The sequence below is a fragment of the Selaginella moellendorffii genome, unplaced genomic scaffold (genome assembly GCF_000143415.4).
Source record: "Selaginella moellendorffii unplaced genomic scaffold, v1.0 SELMOscaffold_67, whole genome shotgun sequence".
NCBI classification, from domain to species: domain Eukaryota; kingdom Viridiplantae; phylum Streptophyta; class Lycopodiopsida; order Selaginellales; family Selaginellaceae; genus Selaginella; species Selaginella moellendorffii.
The window spans coordinates 1,031,103-1,045,099 of NW_003314328.1; the positions used below are offsets into that span (position 1 = coordinate 1,031,103).

Below are 13,997 nucleotides of genomic sequence, written 5' to 3' on the forward strand. Positions count from 1 at the left end.
ATGTCCAACCTTCATGAGCAAATAAGATTGATTGGTATATGATTTCACTATATATACTAAGTTAGTTTGCTGAAGCTAATTTACTTATATTGGCTCAAACTTCAAGATTAATATAATAGATAATATCATAAGGTTTAATCTTTATCATGGTAAGAATTTATATAAATATACAATAGAATTTTACTTGAATGACACTGAAAATCTTACATAATGCCTTACCCAATCGCAACTAATCGCATTTATTTATCAATATACATATTAGAAGCTGTTTCAAAGTTTGAAAATTTAAAATTTTTATTTGAAACTACAATGTGAAATTATAATTTATAGTAGTAGTATCACATAGTATTCAAATTTACAAAGGTATTAAAGCACTCTACTAATGCATACACGTATGCTTTTACATATCTAAATACAGATCCCAAAAACGTGCACATTCTGGACCGCACCACAATCTCGCATAAGCTTGCTAGGGCTCGATCAATCGATCATCTGCCGCGATGGATCTCAAATGGGATCAAGGATTTTGGGGCAGCTTCGCCAAGAGAGCCAAGGAGGCACTTTATGAATCTGGCGGTGCGGCTGCATCGAGGCCACAGGTAAAGCCAATTCGCAAAGATCTTTCTAAATTCTATTGTGATCCGAGGCAGGACGAGCAATCCTCTACCCCGCAAGCACAAGCTCCTGGTTTGCAAAAAGGGTTTGACGTGATCGCTACTTCACTGTCGCGGATCGGTGATACGCTTGGAAACGCTATAGAGGTATGCGTAGTGGAATCGAGGTAGAAAAGATTAAATTTGTGACACAGGGAAGCTTGAATGTTCTCGCTCCAGAACCGAAGCACAACGTTAAGTCAAAGACCGCATTGCTCAAAGAGGAAGCGGAGATCGTCCTCACAAAACCGAATGTGGACGATCAAACTCAACTCAAAGCTTCTCGGGACGTAAGCCCATCACTTCTTTTCTTTCGAGCTACTCTCCAAATCTTTCTCGATCCAGGTTGCGATGGCGATGGCATCCAAAGTAAAGCTCCTCGTCCGCGAGCTCAAGACCGTGAAGAAGAACCTCGCGGATATGAGAGATCGATGCTCGCAGCTCGAGCAAGAGAACCAGCGCCTTCGAGACAGTGTGGAGAAGGGCCCAAGGAGCGAAGACGACGATTTGGTACGTAAGATCAATCGCTCTAGACTAGATCACTTGAAACAGAGCTTTCTTCTCTTTGATCATCGCTTGGAGAACTTACATGCTGCTTCTTTCCCAGGTGAGAAAGCAGCTCGAGGCGCTTGTCGCCGAGAAATCGCGACTCTCCCAGCAAAACGCAAACTACGCTCGAGAGAACCAATTCTTGCACGAAGTGATCGAATACCATCGATTGACAATGGAAGATGTGAGCTTGCTGGACGAGAGAATCGAAGAAATGGCCGAGACAATGCAAGAAAATGGATGATATGAATGATACACAGTTTCCATATCCATTCCTTGTGTGTAAAATTCTCCTACCAAAAAGTTTTCATTTGCTAGCATATTCGCTGTTGGGATTCCCTTCCTTCCTCGAAGAAGACGTCGTCTACCTAGGCGTGATGGGGTGCGTGTAATTCTTTTTTCTAGGTAAGGGAGCGCTAGGGTTTGTGGCGAGAGAGGAAGCACCAAGGCGCTGGATCGGCGCTGCGGCACAGACGGTATGACATTCTAGTCCATCAGGCAGTGCTATCGATCGAGGCGACCATGGAGAGCAGTAATCCGGCACCATCGCTCTCCTCTTCGTCGCACGCCCAGCTCCCGGCCAGGATTTCTAGCCTTCTCCCCGCCTCGTTCTCCAGGATTTCGAGCTTGCTAGAGGTCTCGGGGCTGCTGAGAGGCGCTCCACAGGAACTAGGCCCTATGAACAGGGACAGGGACGAGAGTGGCGGAGCAGAGGTGTCGATCAGGATAATTGCCGACTCTGGGTCGCCGAGAGAGAGTGGCTCGGGGCGCCCGCGGGCAGCCGATTCGACTGTCCAGGACGAGCAGAGTGGTTCTGATAGAGAGCTGGAAACCGAGGAGTCCACCACAATTGCTACCGCTGCTGGCGATCGTGAGGCCGTGAGGTATGATTTCCAGCACCTAGCTAAATGGGTCGAGCAGATCCTCCCATTCTCGATTTTGTTACTCGTGGTCTTCATACGCCAGCATCTCCAAGGTCTCTTTTTTTTTGTTTTTCCTTCGTTTCTTCGCTCTCCATTTCTAACTTTGTGGCTTTCTTTGTGTTGAAGGTTTCCTTGTGACGCTTTGGATATCAGCTATTATGATCAAAGCGAATAGTCTTCTTCGTAAGCAGACGTCTCTAAGAGTAAGTGACTACCATTTTTCTTCTCCTCCAGTCCCCAGTTTGATGATATCTTTTTTTTCTTCTTTCAGGGAGAGCGAAAAACGTACATTCTAGTGGTCCTTGCCGCATTTCTCATCCAACATGTCGAGGGTATATACTGGTGGTATCGTGCCGACGCTCTTTGGCGACCGCTTGTTCTCCTCCCACCGAAAGACATCCCAAACTTTGCGGACGCGTTTTTCAATATTGTTTTGAATGGCAAGCAAATCCTATGACACTCTCTGCCATTGCTGATCTCATACTTTTACTGTTTCTTCCTCAGATACGATGGTCCGGTTGTCTGCCATGGCATTCAAGTGCGGTGTTCTTATATACTACAAGAAAGGCCGAGGACGTAACTATCGATGGCAGGTTAGTTTCTTCAATTGGTTTCGTCATGTCAATCGTGAGTGTGTATCTCGATGCAGGGCCAAATATTGACTCTCACCGAGTATGTTGTTCTACTTTATCGAACTGTAATACCAGGACCAGTCTGGTACCGCTTCTTTTTAAACAAAGAGTATGGGAGCCTGTTTTCATCGCTGACAACAGGATTATACCTCACCTTCAAAGTCACCTCGGTCCTTGAGAAGGCAAGTTTTATGCCTCCCAGTTTTCACTGCCTCTAAACTTTGTAAAAACCACACAGGTGCAAAAGTTCGCTACGGCAGTGAGATCGATTCTTCGCAGGGAAGTCCAATACGGTACATATGCAACGCATGAAGAGGTGAAGCCTATAAACTCGGGCTATAGTATTTCGAGTGACAATTGTGAACGATGGATGTTCCAGGTGCTCGCGGTAGGAGATCTGTGCGCTATATGCCAGGAAAAGATGCACGCCCCGATATCCTTGCTGTGCAAGCACGTCTTTTGCGAGGATTGCGTCTCCGAGTGGTACGTTTCATCAAATCCTCTGTGCAAGGGAGAGAATTTTCATGCGAGTTTTTCTTCGTTTTTGCTACACAGGTTTGAGAGGGAGCGAACTTGTCCATTATGTCGATCGGTTGTGAAGTCGTCGGAGCTAAGATCTTTTGGCGATGGCTCCACGAGTCTCTTTGTACAGCTCTTTTAAAGAGAGAAGGGGCCAGCCAGTAAACAAGATTTTCGTCCACACTCTTTTAGTTTAGTTTGTTAACCATGCGGTGACGTGGCGTCCGACGTGGAAAAGCCCTAACCATCTCATCCACGGGCGGCCACGTCATCGCAGCTCTGCCTCTTGGCATTCCGTTGCTCCAATGGTGGTGCTATAATGCTTTTTTTCCTCTTCTTCTTCTTCGCGCACAGAGGCCTTCTTTAAAGCGGGGGCGATGATCCGGCAGCGCGAGTGATCGATCCACCAAGATCAATCCATTTGCTCGATCGATCGCTCATCGATCGATCGCGGGCGCGCAGCAGCAATGTCGTTCGCCAATGCGCTGGCGCTGGACACGAGCGACCGCGAGCAGCTGTCGGCGCGCGGGCTGGATCAATCCGGGGTGGCCGTGGCCCTGGCCAAGCCCATCAAGGCGATGCGCCTGATCGACTCGCAGCGGTCGCTGGACGAGAAGGCGCTGAGCGATCTCATCTCCTCGCCCCGCCCGGCGCCGCGGCCGCTGGAGACGGTCAAGAGCTCCGAGTGCCTCGAGGCGCTGGCGTCGCCCAGCTTGCGGATGATCGCGGGGCCAGCCAGCGCCGCCACGCCGCGATCGCCACTCCATCCCTACGAACCCAATCCCATGATCGCCGAGGCCTGGGACTCTCTCAGGAAATCGCTGGTTTACTTCCGGGGCAAGCCGGTTGGGACCATCGCCGCGCTCGATCCAAACGAAGAAGCTCTCAACTACAACCAGGTATCGAGTTCTTTCCATAGAGTTTCTTTGCATTCCTCTTTCTTGCTTTGTTTTCTTCGAGCGTTTTCTTTTTCATCTTCCTCATCTCTCATGGAGATGTGAGCTCTCTCTCTCTCTCTCTCTCTCTCTCTCTCTCTCATACTAAGTCCTGCGTTCCATGGCCAGGTATTCGTGCGCGACTTTGTTCCCAGCGCGCTGGCCTTCCTCATGAACGGCGAGGCGGAGGTGGTGAAGAACTTCTTGCTCAAGGCGCTGCGCCTCCAGGCGTGGGAGAAGCGCGTGGACTGCTTCACGCTGGGCGAGGGCGTCATGCCCGCCAGCTTCAAGGTGATGCAAGATCCAGTGCGCGGCACCGAGACGATGCTGGCCGACTTTGGCGAGGCCGCCATCGGGCGCGTCGCCCCCGTCGACTCGGGCTTCTGGTGGATCATCCTCCTCCGCGCCTACACCAAATCCACGGGCGACTTCACGCTCGCCGAGATGCCCGACTGCCAGAGGGGGATGCGACTCATCCTCTCCCTCTGCCTCGCCGAGGGATTCGACACATTCCCCACGCTCCTCTGCGCCGATGGATGCTGCATGATCGATCGGAGAATGGTAAACACGATCAAAGAACTTTTAAAACTCTGTCTTGCCTCTAGTTCTTCTCACTCTCGATGGGTGTTTCACTCACTCTCAATCTTGGGTCTGTTCGATCTTTCTTTCTCCATTCACGGCTGACGTTACCTTTGGATCTTTGCCGTTTACCAGGGAATCTATGGCTACCCGATCGAGATCCAGTCCCTCTTCTTCATGGCACTGCGCTGCGCCAAAACCCTCCTAAAACCCGAGCTGGGCGGCAAGGAGTTCATCGAGAGGATCGAGAAGCGGCTGGTGGCGCTGAGCTACCACATCCGTACGTACTTCTGGCTCGACTTCCAGAACCTCAACAACATATACCGCTACAAGACCGAGGAGTACTCGCACACGGCCGTCAACAAGTTTAACGTGATCCCGGACTCCATACCCGACTGGGTCTTCGACTTCATGCCCATGAAGGGTGGCTACTTCATTGGAAACGTGAGCCCCGCCAGGATGGACTTTAGATGGTTCCTCATTGGCAACTGCGTTGCAATACTCTCGTCCATCGCCACCCCGGAGCAAGCGTCGGCAATCATGGACCTGGTCGAGGCTCGCTGGGCGGATCTCGTCGGGGAGATGCCGCTCAAGATCAGCTACCCAGCCATGGATGCCGAGGAATGGGTCATTGTCACTGGCTGTGACCCCAAGAACACCCGATGGAGCTATCACAATGGAGGAACTTGGCCAGGTATGCATTTCTCTTCCACCACCTTTTTTCAATCTTTAGAGAAACTTTGTGGTTTTGTATTGCAGTGCTGCTGTGGATGCTCACCGCAGCTTCGATCAAAACCGGGAGGCCTCAGATCGCTCGCAGAGCGATCGAGCTTGCGGAGCCGAGGCTTTGTAAGGAAGGGTGGCCCGAATACTACGATGGGAAGCTTGGGAGGTATGTTGGAAAGCAGGCTCGCAAGTTCCAGACGTGGTCGATCGCCGGCTACCTCGTCGCCAAGATGCTGCTAGAGGATCCATCGCACTTGGGAATGATCTCGTTAGAAGAAGACAGGAAAGGGAAGCCCGTTATCACTCGTTCTGCTTCATGGACTTGCTAAGAAGTTCTTTTTTTCTTTCTTTTTGTTTTTACGAAGTACAAATTAATAATAGAATTGTCGCTCCATGTAGAAAGGGATGGGTTAGGCATTATTTGATCATTTAAAAGGTATAAGCTAATTTGTTCCAAAGGGCAAAATGAAAAACAGGGATGATCTCGTTAGAAGAAGAAGCCCCTTATCACTCGTGAAGGTCTTTTTGTTTTCACGAAACAAATTGCATTGCTTTTTGGCAAAACTTTTGCTCCAAGAACACAGGAAGCTTTCTTTACAAGATCTTGAAAGCTTGCGTGACAAGAGTTTTTTCTGCTCGTCACTGCCCAGTGGATTGATCAGTCGATCCATCAGTGGCGAGGCTTCTTGCTCTGGTGCTGCAGTACCCATTGCCTTGTGTAGCAGTTTACTTCCTTTTCCAATTGCTTCCTGTTGTCTTCCTCCTCTTGCTGGAGAGCCAGCGACACTGCCCGTGTGATCCGGTCGGCATGGGGTGGATCCAGGGCCACCTCGTCCTCTATGAAATGGCAGTCGGGCTTGAGAGCCCTCTTGTTGTTCGTCGCCACCCAGTGATCGTAGTCCGGGTAGTCGAAGCTATCGTACTGCTTGACCCGGATGCTCTTGGTAGCGTTGCTGCCCTGGTCAGCTACCATGTCGTTGATCATGCGCTGGAGATCGACATACCTGTCAACGTTCACAGCCACCATTGTCTTCTTGTCTCGCAACTCTGATCTCTGTATAAAACCCTTTACCTTATACCAGTGTTGTACTTTGCTGATGAGTTAACTTAATCTAAGTCATTTTGCTATTCATGGATTGCAAGATATTGAGGATCTCGAGTAATTTTCTTTTTTAAAAAAGTTATTTTATTGCTGCCACGCCAGTGAAGAGTTCAAGCAGCTATTAGGAACAACGAGGCCTTTGTTTTGGCCAAAGGCGTTCAAGCAAAATGCCGATGGAGTGGAGCCGTTTGAGAGGTTGAGAAAAACGTTCTCGAGCACCAGATTGTAGCAGGGGTTGCCCAGGCTGCACTGGAAGCGAAGAGCCACACTGCTTGCCGACGTTCCCATAATGTTCGAGTAGGAAACATTGCTGACTTTCACAGCATCCAGCTGCAAAAACAAAAACCGATATCTTGAAGTTCCTCATAGAGACTGATAGAAGATTGGAAAAGTTTTAGTTACTTCCTCTGTGCCGCAGGAGAAGGAGCTGTTCCCATCGCAGTAGTATTGATCGATGATAATGGGCTGAAGGACGTTCATCATCACAACGTTGTAATAGCTGAAGTTGCTCGCAAATCCTTGGCCGCCCTGTAACATATCAAATGTTTGGAGTTTTCATCGAATTAAGATGAAGATTTGGACCTGCCATGTTTTGATCCTGAGTCCATACTTGGTGCTCTCCAAAATCGAATTCTCAACCTTGACATTGGACACAAACTCTGGTGTCTTGTTCCTTCCAAGGCTCCCTATACTAGCTTGAAAAAAACGAGAAGAAAAAATCGTTTAAAATTTTCATAACTTCCACAAAACAATTACCTGATTCCATGGCCCGGCCCACAAATTATTTCGCGTATGACAACGTTGGAGGTGTTCTTTGCTATAGATATACAGTCATCACCTGAAAAAATAAAAAAGGATTCGTCGTTTAAAAACTATGATAGAAAAAGTTCTACCAGTTCCAATTATGCATTTCTCGATAGAAACGTTGTTGCTCATGTGTAAGTGTATGCCGTCCGTGTTGGGGCTGTCGTGGGGAGCGAGGATTTCCACCCCTTTAATGCTCACATTGGAGCTTTCCTCGATCGCCAAATGCATTTGGGGGCTGTTTACAAACTTGAGATCCTGAATTGTGATGTTCGCCGAAGCTCTGATTGACAATGCCTGTAAAATGGTTTAGTTTGAGTCAGCCGCCACGCAAGTGTAAGAATCAAGAACTTAGCTGTGGGATGTTTCTGGCACGCCTGAAAAGAGAAAGGAAAAAAAAGCACAATCAAAAGTTAGAAACGAATATAATCTGTACGAAGAATCACTCACATACGAACTGTTACGTCTACACGAAATTCTCCACCACTCTTCGCCTTGCCCGTCGATTATACCGTAGCCTTCGACGCTAAAGTCGTGAACTCTGGCTATGGAAATCCATGTTGTGATGTTGCTCCACTGGATCATATCCCGGGTGTCCGCTAAAACAATACCATCAATCTATCTAGGTGGAAAACAATGGCACAAAGATAATCTACGTACATAGAGTATATATTATCACGCACCTTGAGTCTCAAGTTCGTCGCGCATGGCCCAGTGAGAAGCAAATAATTTACAACAAAAGCCTTTCCACCGGGCACAAGCATGGTGGCGTTTTCCGTGTGACAAGCACGTTTCCAGGCCGCGAGAAAAGCCTGAAAGAAACGATATAAGCATGTAGTGTTCTATAAACAATATCTAGGAAACAGGGAAAGCTACCTGGGAGTCGTCACTAAGACCATCGCCGCGAGCTCCAAACTCCACCACATTAAACTCTCTGGGATCATAGCTTGCTCCCTCCGGCGATAGAGCTGGCGATAGCTCAGAGAGATCCGCCACTCCGCGAGCGATCATAACAGCGACAAGGAGGAGCTCCGTAAGAGCTACCATTCTTCTTCTTCTTCTTGTTCCTCTCTCATTCCTCGTTCTTTCTCCTTCACTGGATATGAACTCGATTTCTCCGAGCTTGACGATCGATGCTCGAGATCATCCTTTGCTTGCCTACCCGGATTGAAAAACACGGAGATTCGAGTTAGTTGGATGTGGAACTAGGTGAGAACCTACCAGTAGCACTGGATTCCAGTTTTGCTCCAAAAAATCCTTGATGGCAGGCCTCTCGGGTTGAAGTGGAGCAAGCTTGCGAGTTGCGAACGGGGATTGTTTTATTTTCCCTTGAATAACGAAAAAACGATTCCTGCGAGTAAACAACATAAGCGTGCTTATTGACACAAGAGTTGGCACAGGGAGCCTGCACTCGCAAAACTTGGCACACTTTTCTTACCGCGTTTTCCATGGAGCTCTCCGAGCCGAGCGCACTGTTTATAAATAATATTAAAAAATCTATTCAATTCAAGAAAAATCTTGATGAAATTCAAAGCGAGCCTGAATAAATTCTCTGAGCTTGTACTTGGCCGCGAAATTCTCGCCTATCAAAAATCGATAAGCCAATGAAGGGAATAAACAAAACTAGTTTACAATCCGTGCTCCATATTTTGGTCCTGGATGTACTGCTTTTGCTGGATCAAATCGTGGAGCTGGCCATGGTATTAATGTTTGTAGAGGGGGTCGAACCCAGCGACCTGGCGTTTGTGACCTTGCAATGACGAGAGCTGCAAAGGTACCGGATTCTTCATTTCCTTCGTTAGTACCTGGAGTGGGAAGAGAAGTGCCGGATAATTTAACAACATCGTCATCCATAATCGTTCCTCCTTGAGGCATCCTATAAGGGTAAGAACTGGGATTTGCCTGAAAAACCTGTAGTACTTCATTCTCCAAGGATTGAAAATTTTTGCCGTCGCCTCGAGATCTCTAGCGAGCGTCAGTAGCACCAGATAAAGCAAAAACAAAATTGCCAGAAAGACCACCAGCAACAAACCCGAGTGAAAGGAACATGCCCATTACCAATTAGAGCACCTCTAGAATTTTTAGTGTCACCATAGGTGCAGTGAGTTACTACTTGCCAGGTTGTTTACATGATTATTACTCAATCAGTTATGAGCTTGTATATGAGTTTCATGAAGAAAAACAATGCAATCCGAGCTCCTTTGCCAAACTTTTGCAAGAGAAACACTGATACGATCGCCAAGAATTTCATCAGCGCCACCAACAACACGAAGAACGCCTTCAAAATTTTCAAGATGGCATTCATTTTCCTGAAAATCCTTTAGGGTGAGAAAGTTTATATAGCAGAGAACTACCTTTTCGCCACCTTTTTCCATTAAAAAAATATACAAGCTTTTAAAATGATTCCTTTTGTGATTTTGGCTGTTTGTTAAGCGGCTGTATCCGGGTGTGCCGCCCCAATGGACAAGCCCGATCCCTGGTTTCTTGTGCTTGCTCTTGTTTGTTACCTTGAATCCCTTGCAGCATGGGACACAGATGCATCCCCAACGGCTGCCATCGAGGAGAAGATGTATGTGGCTGCAAGGACCGATACTTGAATGATGTGCTGGTGAGTAAAGTAGCTCTTTCTCAAGTTCCTAGTAACTTTCTCGTGGAGGTTTAGTGCACCGGACATTGCGTGGTAAGTTGAGGCTCTCCAAGTTGTTATAGCAGGCTTTGCTTGAACAAGGTCGACGAGCTTCACAAATAGCAGGACGAAGAACGCTCTTAGTTGTCGTTGGCATTCCAGATGCATGGTACTATGAAGCTTTCCTCCTTTTCAAGTCGCGTTTGTGCAGTCTACGAATTTGACACGAAACAATGTGCTCAACGACAGGAAACATTCCAGTAAGCAAGCATTCTAGATGTTCGTTAAAATCCAGACCGGCATACACCCATATTTTGCTCCCGATCAAGGTGGCAAAAAATACCCAATTAATTCTGTCACATTAGATAGCTGTTAAATGCCTCACCATTTCTGTCATCGGTTGTGGGCCCAAGCATAAATTGAAGATCGTGAAATGACCTACTATGTAGTATCATTCATCGTCAGACGTGTCTTATGACACTTGCAGATTGCTAGCTTGTCCTCGCTTGGGTGAAGATCAAGCTCATCAGAGGCGCAAGAGGAAATAAAGAGCCAAACTTTCGTAGGGTGGAATAGGACATGATGAAATGCATATCAAGATATCAATTACAACTGCTGAAGAGTTTATGATGTCTAGAGGGCTCTAGTTCAAATTTCGTGAGCAGAGGATTGATAGACAGTGATGAAAGCCTTCTGCAAACTTACAAACCTAACCATAAAAGTCATCAAATTATGTGGTATAGTTCATCACGATCTATGGCTTGGATGGTATAGAACCTGAGATTCACTCCCAACCATCACACACGAAGCATATTAAAGAAAAGAAAAAGAAAAAATGGATTATTCTTTATAAATTTTTTGAATCCAGTGGTGATAAAATATATTATAGCATATATAGAAAAATGGTAAACTAAGTGGCAATTGAAATGGTGTAGGACTTAACTTTAGTGGGTATCATTAATGAAAAATTACAACTAACTTATAAGCATGAAAAATATGAGAAGAAAGCTCATAAATAAGAGAATATTATCTAAATTAGTCAACTAAATAATATATTTGCAATAACTTAAAGTCAAATTGTGTTGGCTTTGCAACGCATTTTTTGTAGGCTTTAGTTTTGTGACACTAGTGTGGCTACAAAAGAACTTACGGTCAAACGACTCCAGCCGCGACTGAGAATCCATGCGAGGGCTATGATCTTCAAGATCTCTCTTCTGTCCTGTCTGAATGCTGGAGGACAAGATGAGGTATTTCCTTGTTGGTCCGATTGATATTTTTTACCTTCCCTTGTTTGCCTTCAGGGTACCATTGTGGAAGAAACGATTCCACGGCTCTTCAAGGGACACCAAGGTTTGTGGTGATTGTGCTCACTTGTGGTTTAAGTGTAGATGATTTGCACTGCAGATATATGATAGGTGCGAGTTTCCTTTGATGCTGGACTTGGACAGAGAACGTGGAAAGTGTCTGTCTCCTAATGCGGATAAAAGCGTACGCAATCTCTACGTTTTACACAGGTATGGGATTTCGAAGGGGAGCAGATGATGAGCAAAGGCCTGTCTTGGGAATCGTGGTGGTGCCAGTAGACGAGCTCGGAACATTCCTCGAGATCTCGGCAGGAAAGGAATCGAAAGTTTTGCCGCCACCCGACGTTCTTCTTCACAAGCGCTATAAAACGTTTGTTGCTTTTGTTGGCTTCTTGGTTTGCATAGTCTTGTGTTTCACAGCGGAGAAGCTATGCCTGGGGCAGCATCTCCTTGCGCGAGATCATGTTGAAATGGTGGAGTAAGTGAAAGCATCGGCCTAAGATAACGGAGGGCATTATATACGGCCCGCTCTTTCTGTGGTGTTTTGCTTCTTAAGACTTAACCCGCGTTTCCATTTCTGCAGACACCACAAACCATGCCGAGATCCAACAGTAACGCCGCATGCGTATATGTCAGGAAGAGCTATAAAAGTAAGGTTTTTTACTTATAAAAGTAAGGTTTTATAAAAGTAAAGTTTTTTACTTATAAAAGTAAGGTTTTATAAGGTTTTTTTTTATAAAAGTAAGGTTTTTTTTAAAGTAAGAATCTCATGGAGATCTTTAAATTAATCTTGGATGTATAACACAATAATTCCATATGTGCCATGGCATATAAGGAAATAGAGTTTTAACAAACTCTATTATAAGAAACAAATTTTTTATTCTAAATTTAAAAAATATAAATTTTTAATACCATAAGGTCCACAATACCATATACTATTATTAACATAAATACTCTATATAAGCTAAGGTTTTTATAATAATTGAATATGCACATTTTTGTATTCCATCAAATCCCATTGTGAATAGTGATGGAAAACTATACTCTAGCAAATATAGAAAGATAGTATATACGTGACAATAAAAAAAATTAAGATCTATATTATTTACGCTTTCCAATTTGTGGTATGTTTTTCAAGAACAGCTAAAAATTATGCTTTTTTTTGTGTTTTTGTCGTAGCAATGTGGGTAAATTACTCGTAAATCAAGGGGACTGAATTCTATGAAGAGGAGACAAGTTTTAGTCACTTGGTGTTTCAGACCTTTATTGGCAACCATCCAGGTCAAAGCAACATAGCTACAATGATGTTGTTCAATGAGTGGCAGAGGAGTTGGAACTGGATGATCCCTCGCAGGTCCGGTTGACAGTACTCGACGAACAGTAGAGCACATATCAAAACATCGCCTTCGTTACTCTTGTGCTACAGGTTCTTTACTTTGAGACATTGGCTTCGCCTACCTCGCTCATGGAAAAAGCATTAAACATATCTCTCTATGATGCTAGAATCGTCAAACTAAGCGCCTGACACATTTGTCTTGTGATTTTGTGACCAACCACTTCGTTTCTCAGGTCGCCGCTCCCAACGTACCTGTGAGTGAGAACAGCACAGCCGTGGAGCTTCTCGGTGAACTTAAGAAGAAGCTTGGTGATCTCTGTAAACCAGATGCAGAGCTTCGACTCTTGCAAGTTTCCTCCCACAAGGTTCTCAAGGTCGGTTATAAACGTTTCTGCTTGGTAAGCTCTCATTTTTATTTTATTTTTTCAGATTTCTAATGCGGATGAGAGGATCAACAACCAGAAGTGCTGCACTTTTCGAGCTGAGGAGGTAATCAAAGAGATGAAGAAAGCTGCTTAACATCATATTTTTGCTGTTGAAAGATTCCGGATGAAGACAAAAATCTGGGTGATAAGAATCAATTGATTTGTGTTTCACATTGTACACATCAGAACTTTATAATATCAGTTTCTGAAAGCTTCACAAGTGGTCTTCTGTGAGGTTGAAAACTTCGGAGAGCCTTTTCTCTTCTCTGTGCGTGAGAATGAGAATTTATAAGAGCTCATTCGATCCAAACTACAAGTACCTGATGTTGAGTTTCCCGAGGTGATCGTGCTTACTGTACATGATGATATCATTTTCTTACAGTGGAAATTACATGTTTACATGTCCATGGGACGACCATTTTACCTTCGCAACCTCGACATTATTGCCAGCCTCTTTGAGGTGCCCACGGCTCAGGGACACTATGTGAACTGCATTGAATGCACTGATGTTAACCACAAGATTACTCGGCAGGAATCGTTCTATGGTATGTTGTTCGGTGGTTTTTAAAGGTTTTTAACAGAATAGTGTGTGCTTCAGACTTGCAACTGGAAGTCAAGGGCTGCAAGGACGTGTATGCGTCTTTTGACAAGTTTGTCGGCGTGGTGAACGACAAGTATCACGCACGGTCGTATGGTATGCAGGTGAGCTGTGGATTCATCTCAAGGTCACACTATTATGCCAGAATGCGAAGAAAGAAATTTACTTCCTAGACTTTCCACCTGATCTCCAGCTGCAGCTTAAGCGATTTGAGTATGACTCTACCCGTGGCAACGTGATCAAGGTTTGTGGTGATTGTGCACCTGTGGTTTAAGTGTAGATGATT

At 45.5% G+C, this 13,997-nt stretch overlaps 4 protein-coding genes across 4 annotated transcripts; 3 read left to right on the forward strand and 1 right to left on the reverse strand.

The window, feature by feature from the left end:
• Positions 1–428: 428 nt before the first annotated feature.
• Positions 429–1,522, forward strand: LOC9653042. The gene is made up of 5 exons (XM_002985350.2): positions 429–599; positions 651–761; positions 809–943; positions 999–1,163; positions 1,261–1,522. Exons 1-5 carry the CDS (start codon positions 501–503, stop codon positions 1,444–1,446), a joined length of 696 nt encoding a protein of 231 aa, XP_002985396.2. The 5' UTR covers positions 429–500; the 3' UTR covers positions 1,447–1,522.
• Positions 1,523–1,543: 21 nt separating this feature from the next.
• LOC9649905 (E3 ubiquitin-protein ligase RNFT1) lies at positions 1,544–3,457 on the forward strand. The gene is made up of 8 exons (XM_002985351.2): positions 1,544–2,178; positions 2,252–2,328; positions 2,397–2,565; positions 2,630–2,718; positions 2,775–2,939; positions 2,996–3,073; positions 3,137–3,240; positions 3,313–3,457. Exons 1-8 carry the CDS (start codon positions 1,725–1,727, stop codon positions 3,416–3,418), a joined length of 1,242 nt encoding a protein of 413 aa, XP_002985397.1. The 5' UTR covers positions 1,544–1,724; the 3' UTR covers positions 3,419–3,457.
• A 286-nt stretch (positions 3,458–3,743) lies between these two features.
• On the forward strand, positions 3,744–5,845 carry LOC9649906 (probable alkaline/neutral invertase F). Its single transcript, XM_002985352.2, has 4 exons — positions 3,744–4,175; positions 4,341–4,772; positions 4,926–5,484; positions 5,550–5,845. Exons 1-4 carry the CDS (start codon positions 3,744–3,746, stop codon positions 5,843–5,845), a joined length of 1,719 nt encoding a protein of 572 aa, XP_002985398.2.
• Positions 5,846–6,186: 341 nt separating this feature from the next.
• On the reverse strand, positions 6,187–8,220 carry LOC9649907 (probable polygalacturonase At1g80170). Its single transcript, XM_024659280.1, has 8 exons — positions 8,106–8,220; positions 7,873–8,040; positions 7,512–7,799; positions 7,375–7,456; positions 7,201–7,309; positions 7,021–7,146; positions 6,751–6,948; positions 6,187–6,570 (listed from the first exon to the last, which is right to left on the reverse strand). Exons 3-8 carry the CDS (start codon positions 7,651–7,653, stop codon positions 6,187–6,189), a joined length of 1,041 nt encoding a protein of 346 aa, XP_024515048.1. The 5' UTR covers positions 7,654–7,799; positions 7,873–8,040; positions 8,106–8,220.
• Positions 8,221–13,997: the final 5,777 nt, after the last annotated feature.

Bases quoted from the DNA above. Each gene is read 5' to 3' on its own strand.
- LOC9653042 (XM_002985350.2), top strand. From the start codon at position 501: ATGGATCTCAAATGGGATCAAGGATTTTGGGGCAGCTTCGCCAAGAGA. The intron at 600-650 runs GTAAAGCCAATT...GATCCGAGGCAG, and splicing joins CGGCTGCATCGAGGCCACAG to GACGAGCAATCCTCTACCCC. The intron at 1,164-1,260 runs GTACGTAAGATC...CTTCTTTCCCAG, and splicing joins GGAGCGAAGACGACGATTTG to GTGAGAAAGCAGCTCGAGGC.
- LOC9649905 (XM_002985351.2), top strand. From the start codon at position 1,725: ATGGAGAGCAGTAATCCGGCACCATCGCTCTCCTCTTCGTCGCACGCC. The intron at 2,566-2,629 runs GCAAGCAAATCC...TTTCTTCCTCAG, and splicing joins TTTCAATATTGTTTTGAATG to ATACGATGGTCCGGTTGTCT. The intron at 2,940-2,995 runs GCAAGTTTTATG...AAAACCACACAG, and splicing joins TCACCTCGGTCCTTGAGAAG to GTGCAAAAGTTCGCTACGGC.
- LOC9649906 (XM_002985352.2), top strand. From the start codon at position 3,744: ATGTCGTTCGCCAATGCGCTGGCGCTGGACACGAGCGACCGCGAGCAG. The intron at 4,773-4,925 runs GTAAACACGATC...GCCGTTTACCAG, and splicing joins GCATGATCGATCGGAGAATG to GGAATCTATGGCTACCCGAT. The intron at 5,485-5,549 runs GTATGCATTTCT...TTTGTATTGCAG, and splicing joins CAATGGAGGAACTTGGCCAG to TGCTGCTGTGGATGCTCACC.
- LOC9649907 (XM_024659280.1), bottom strand. From the start codon at position 7,653: ATGCATTTGGCGATCGAGGAAAGCTCCAATGTGAGCATTAAAGGGGTG. The intron at 7,457-7,511 runs GTAGAACTTTTT...TTATTTTTTCAG, and splicing joins GAAATGCATAATTGGAACTG to GTGATGACTGTATATCTATA. The intron at 6,571-6,750 runs GTTGTTCCTAAT...GGTTTTATACAG, and splicing joins TTGGCCAAAACAAAGGCCTC to AGATCAGAGTTGCGAGACAA.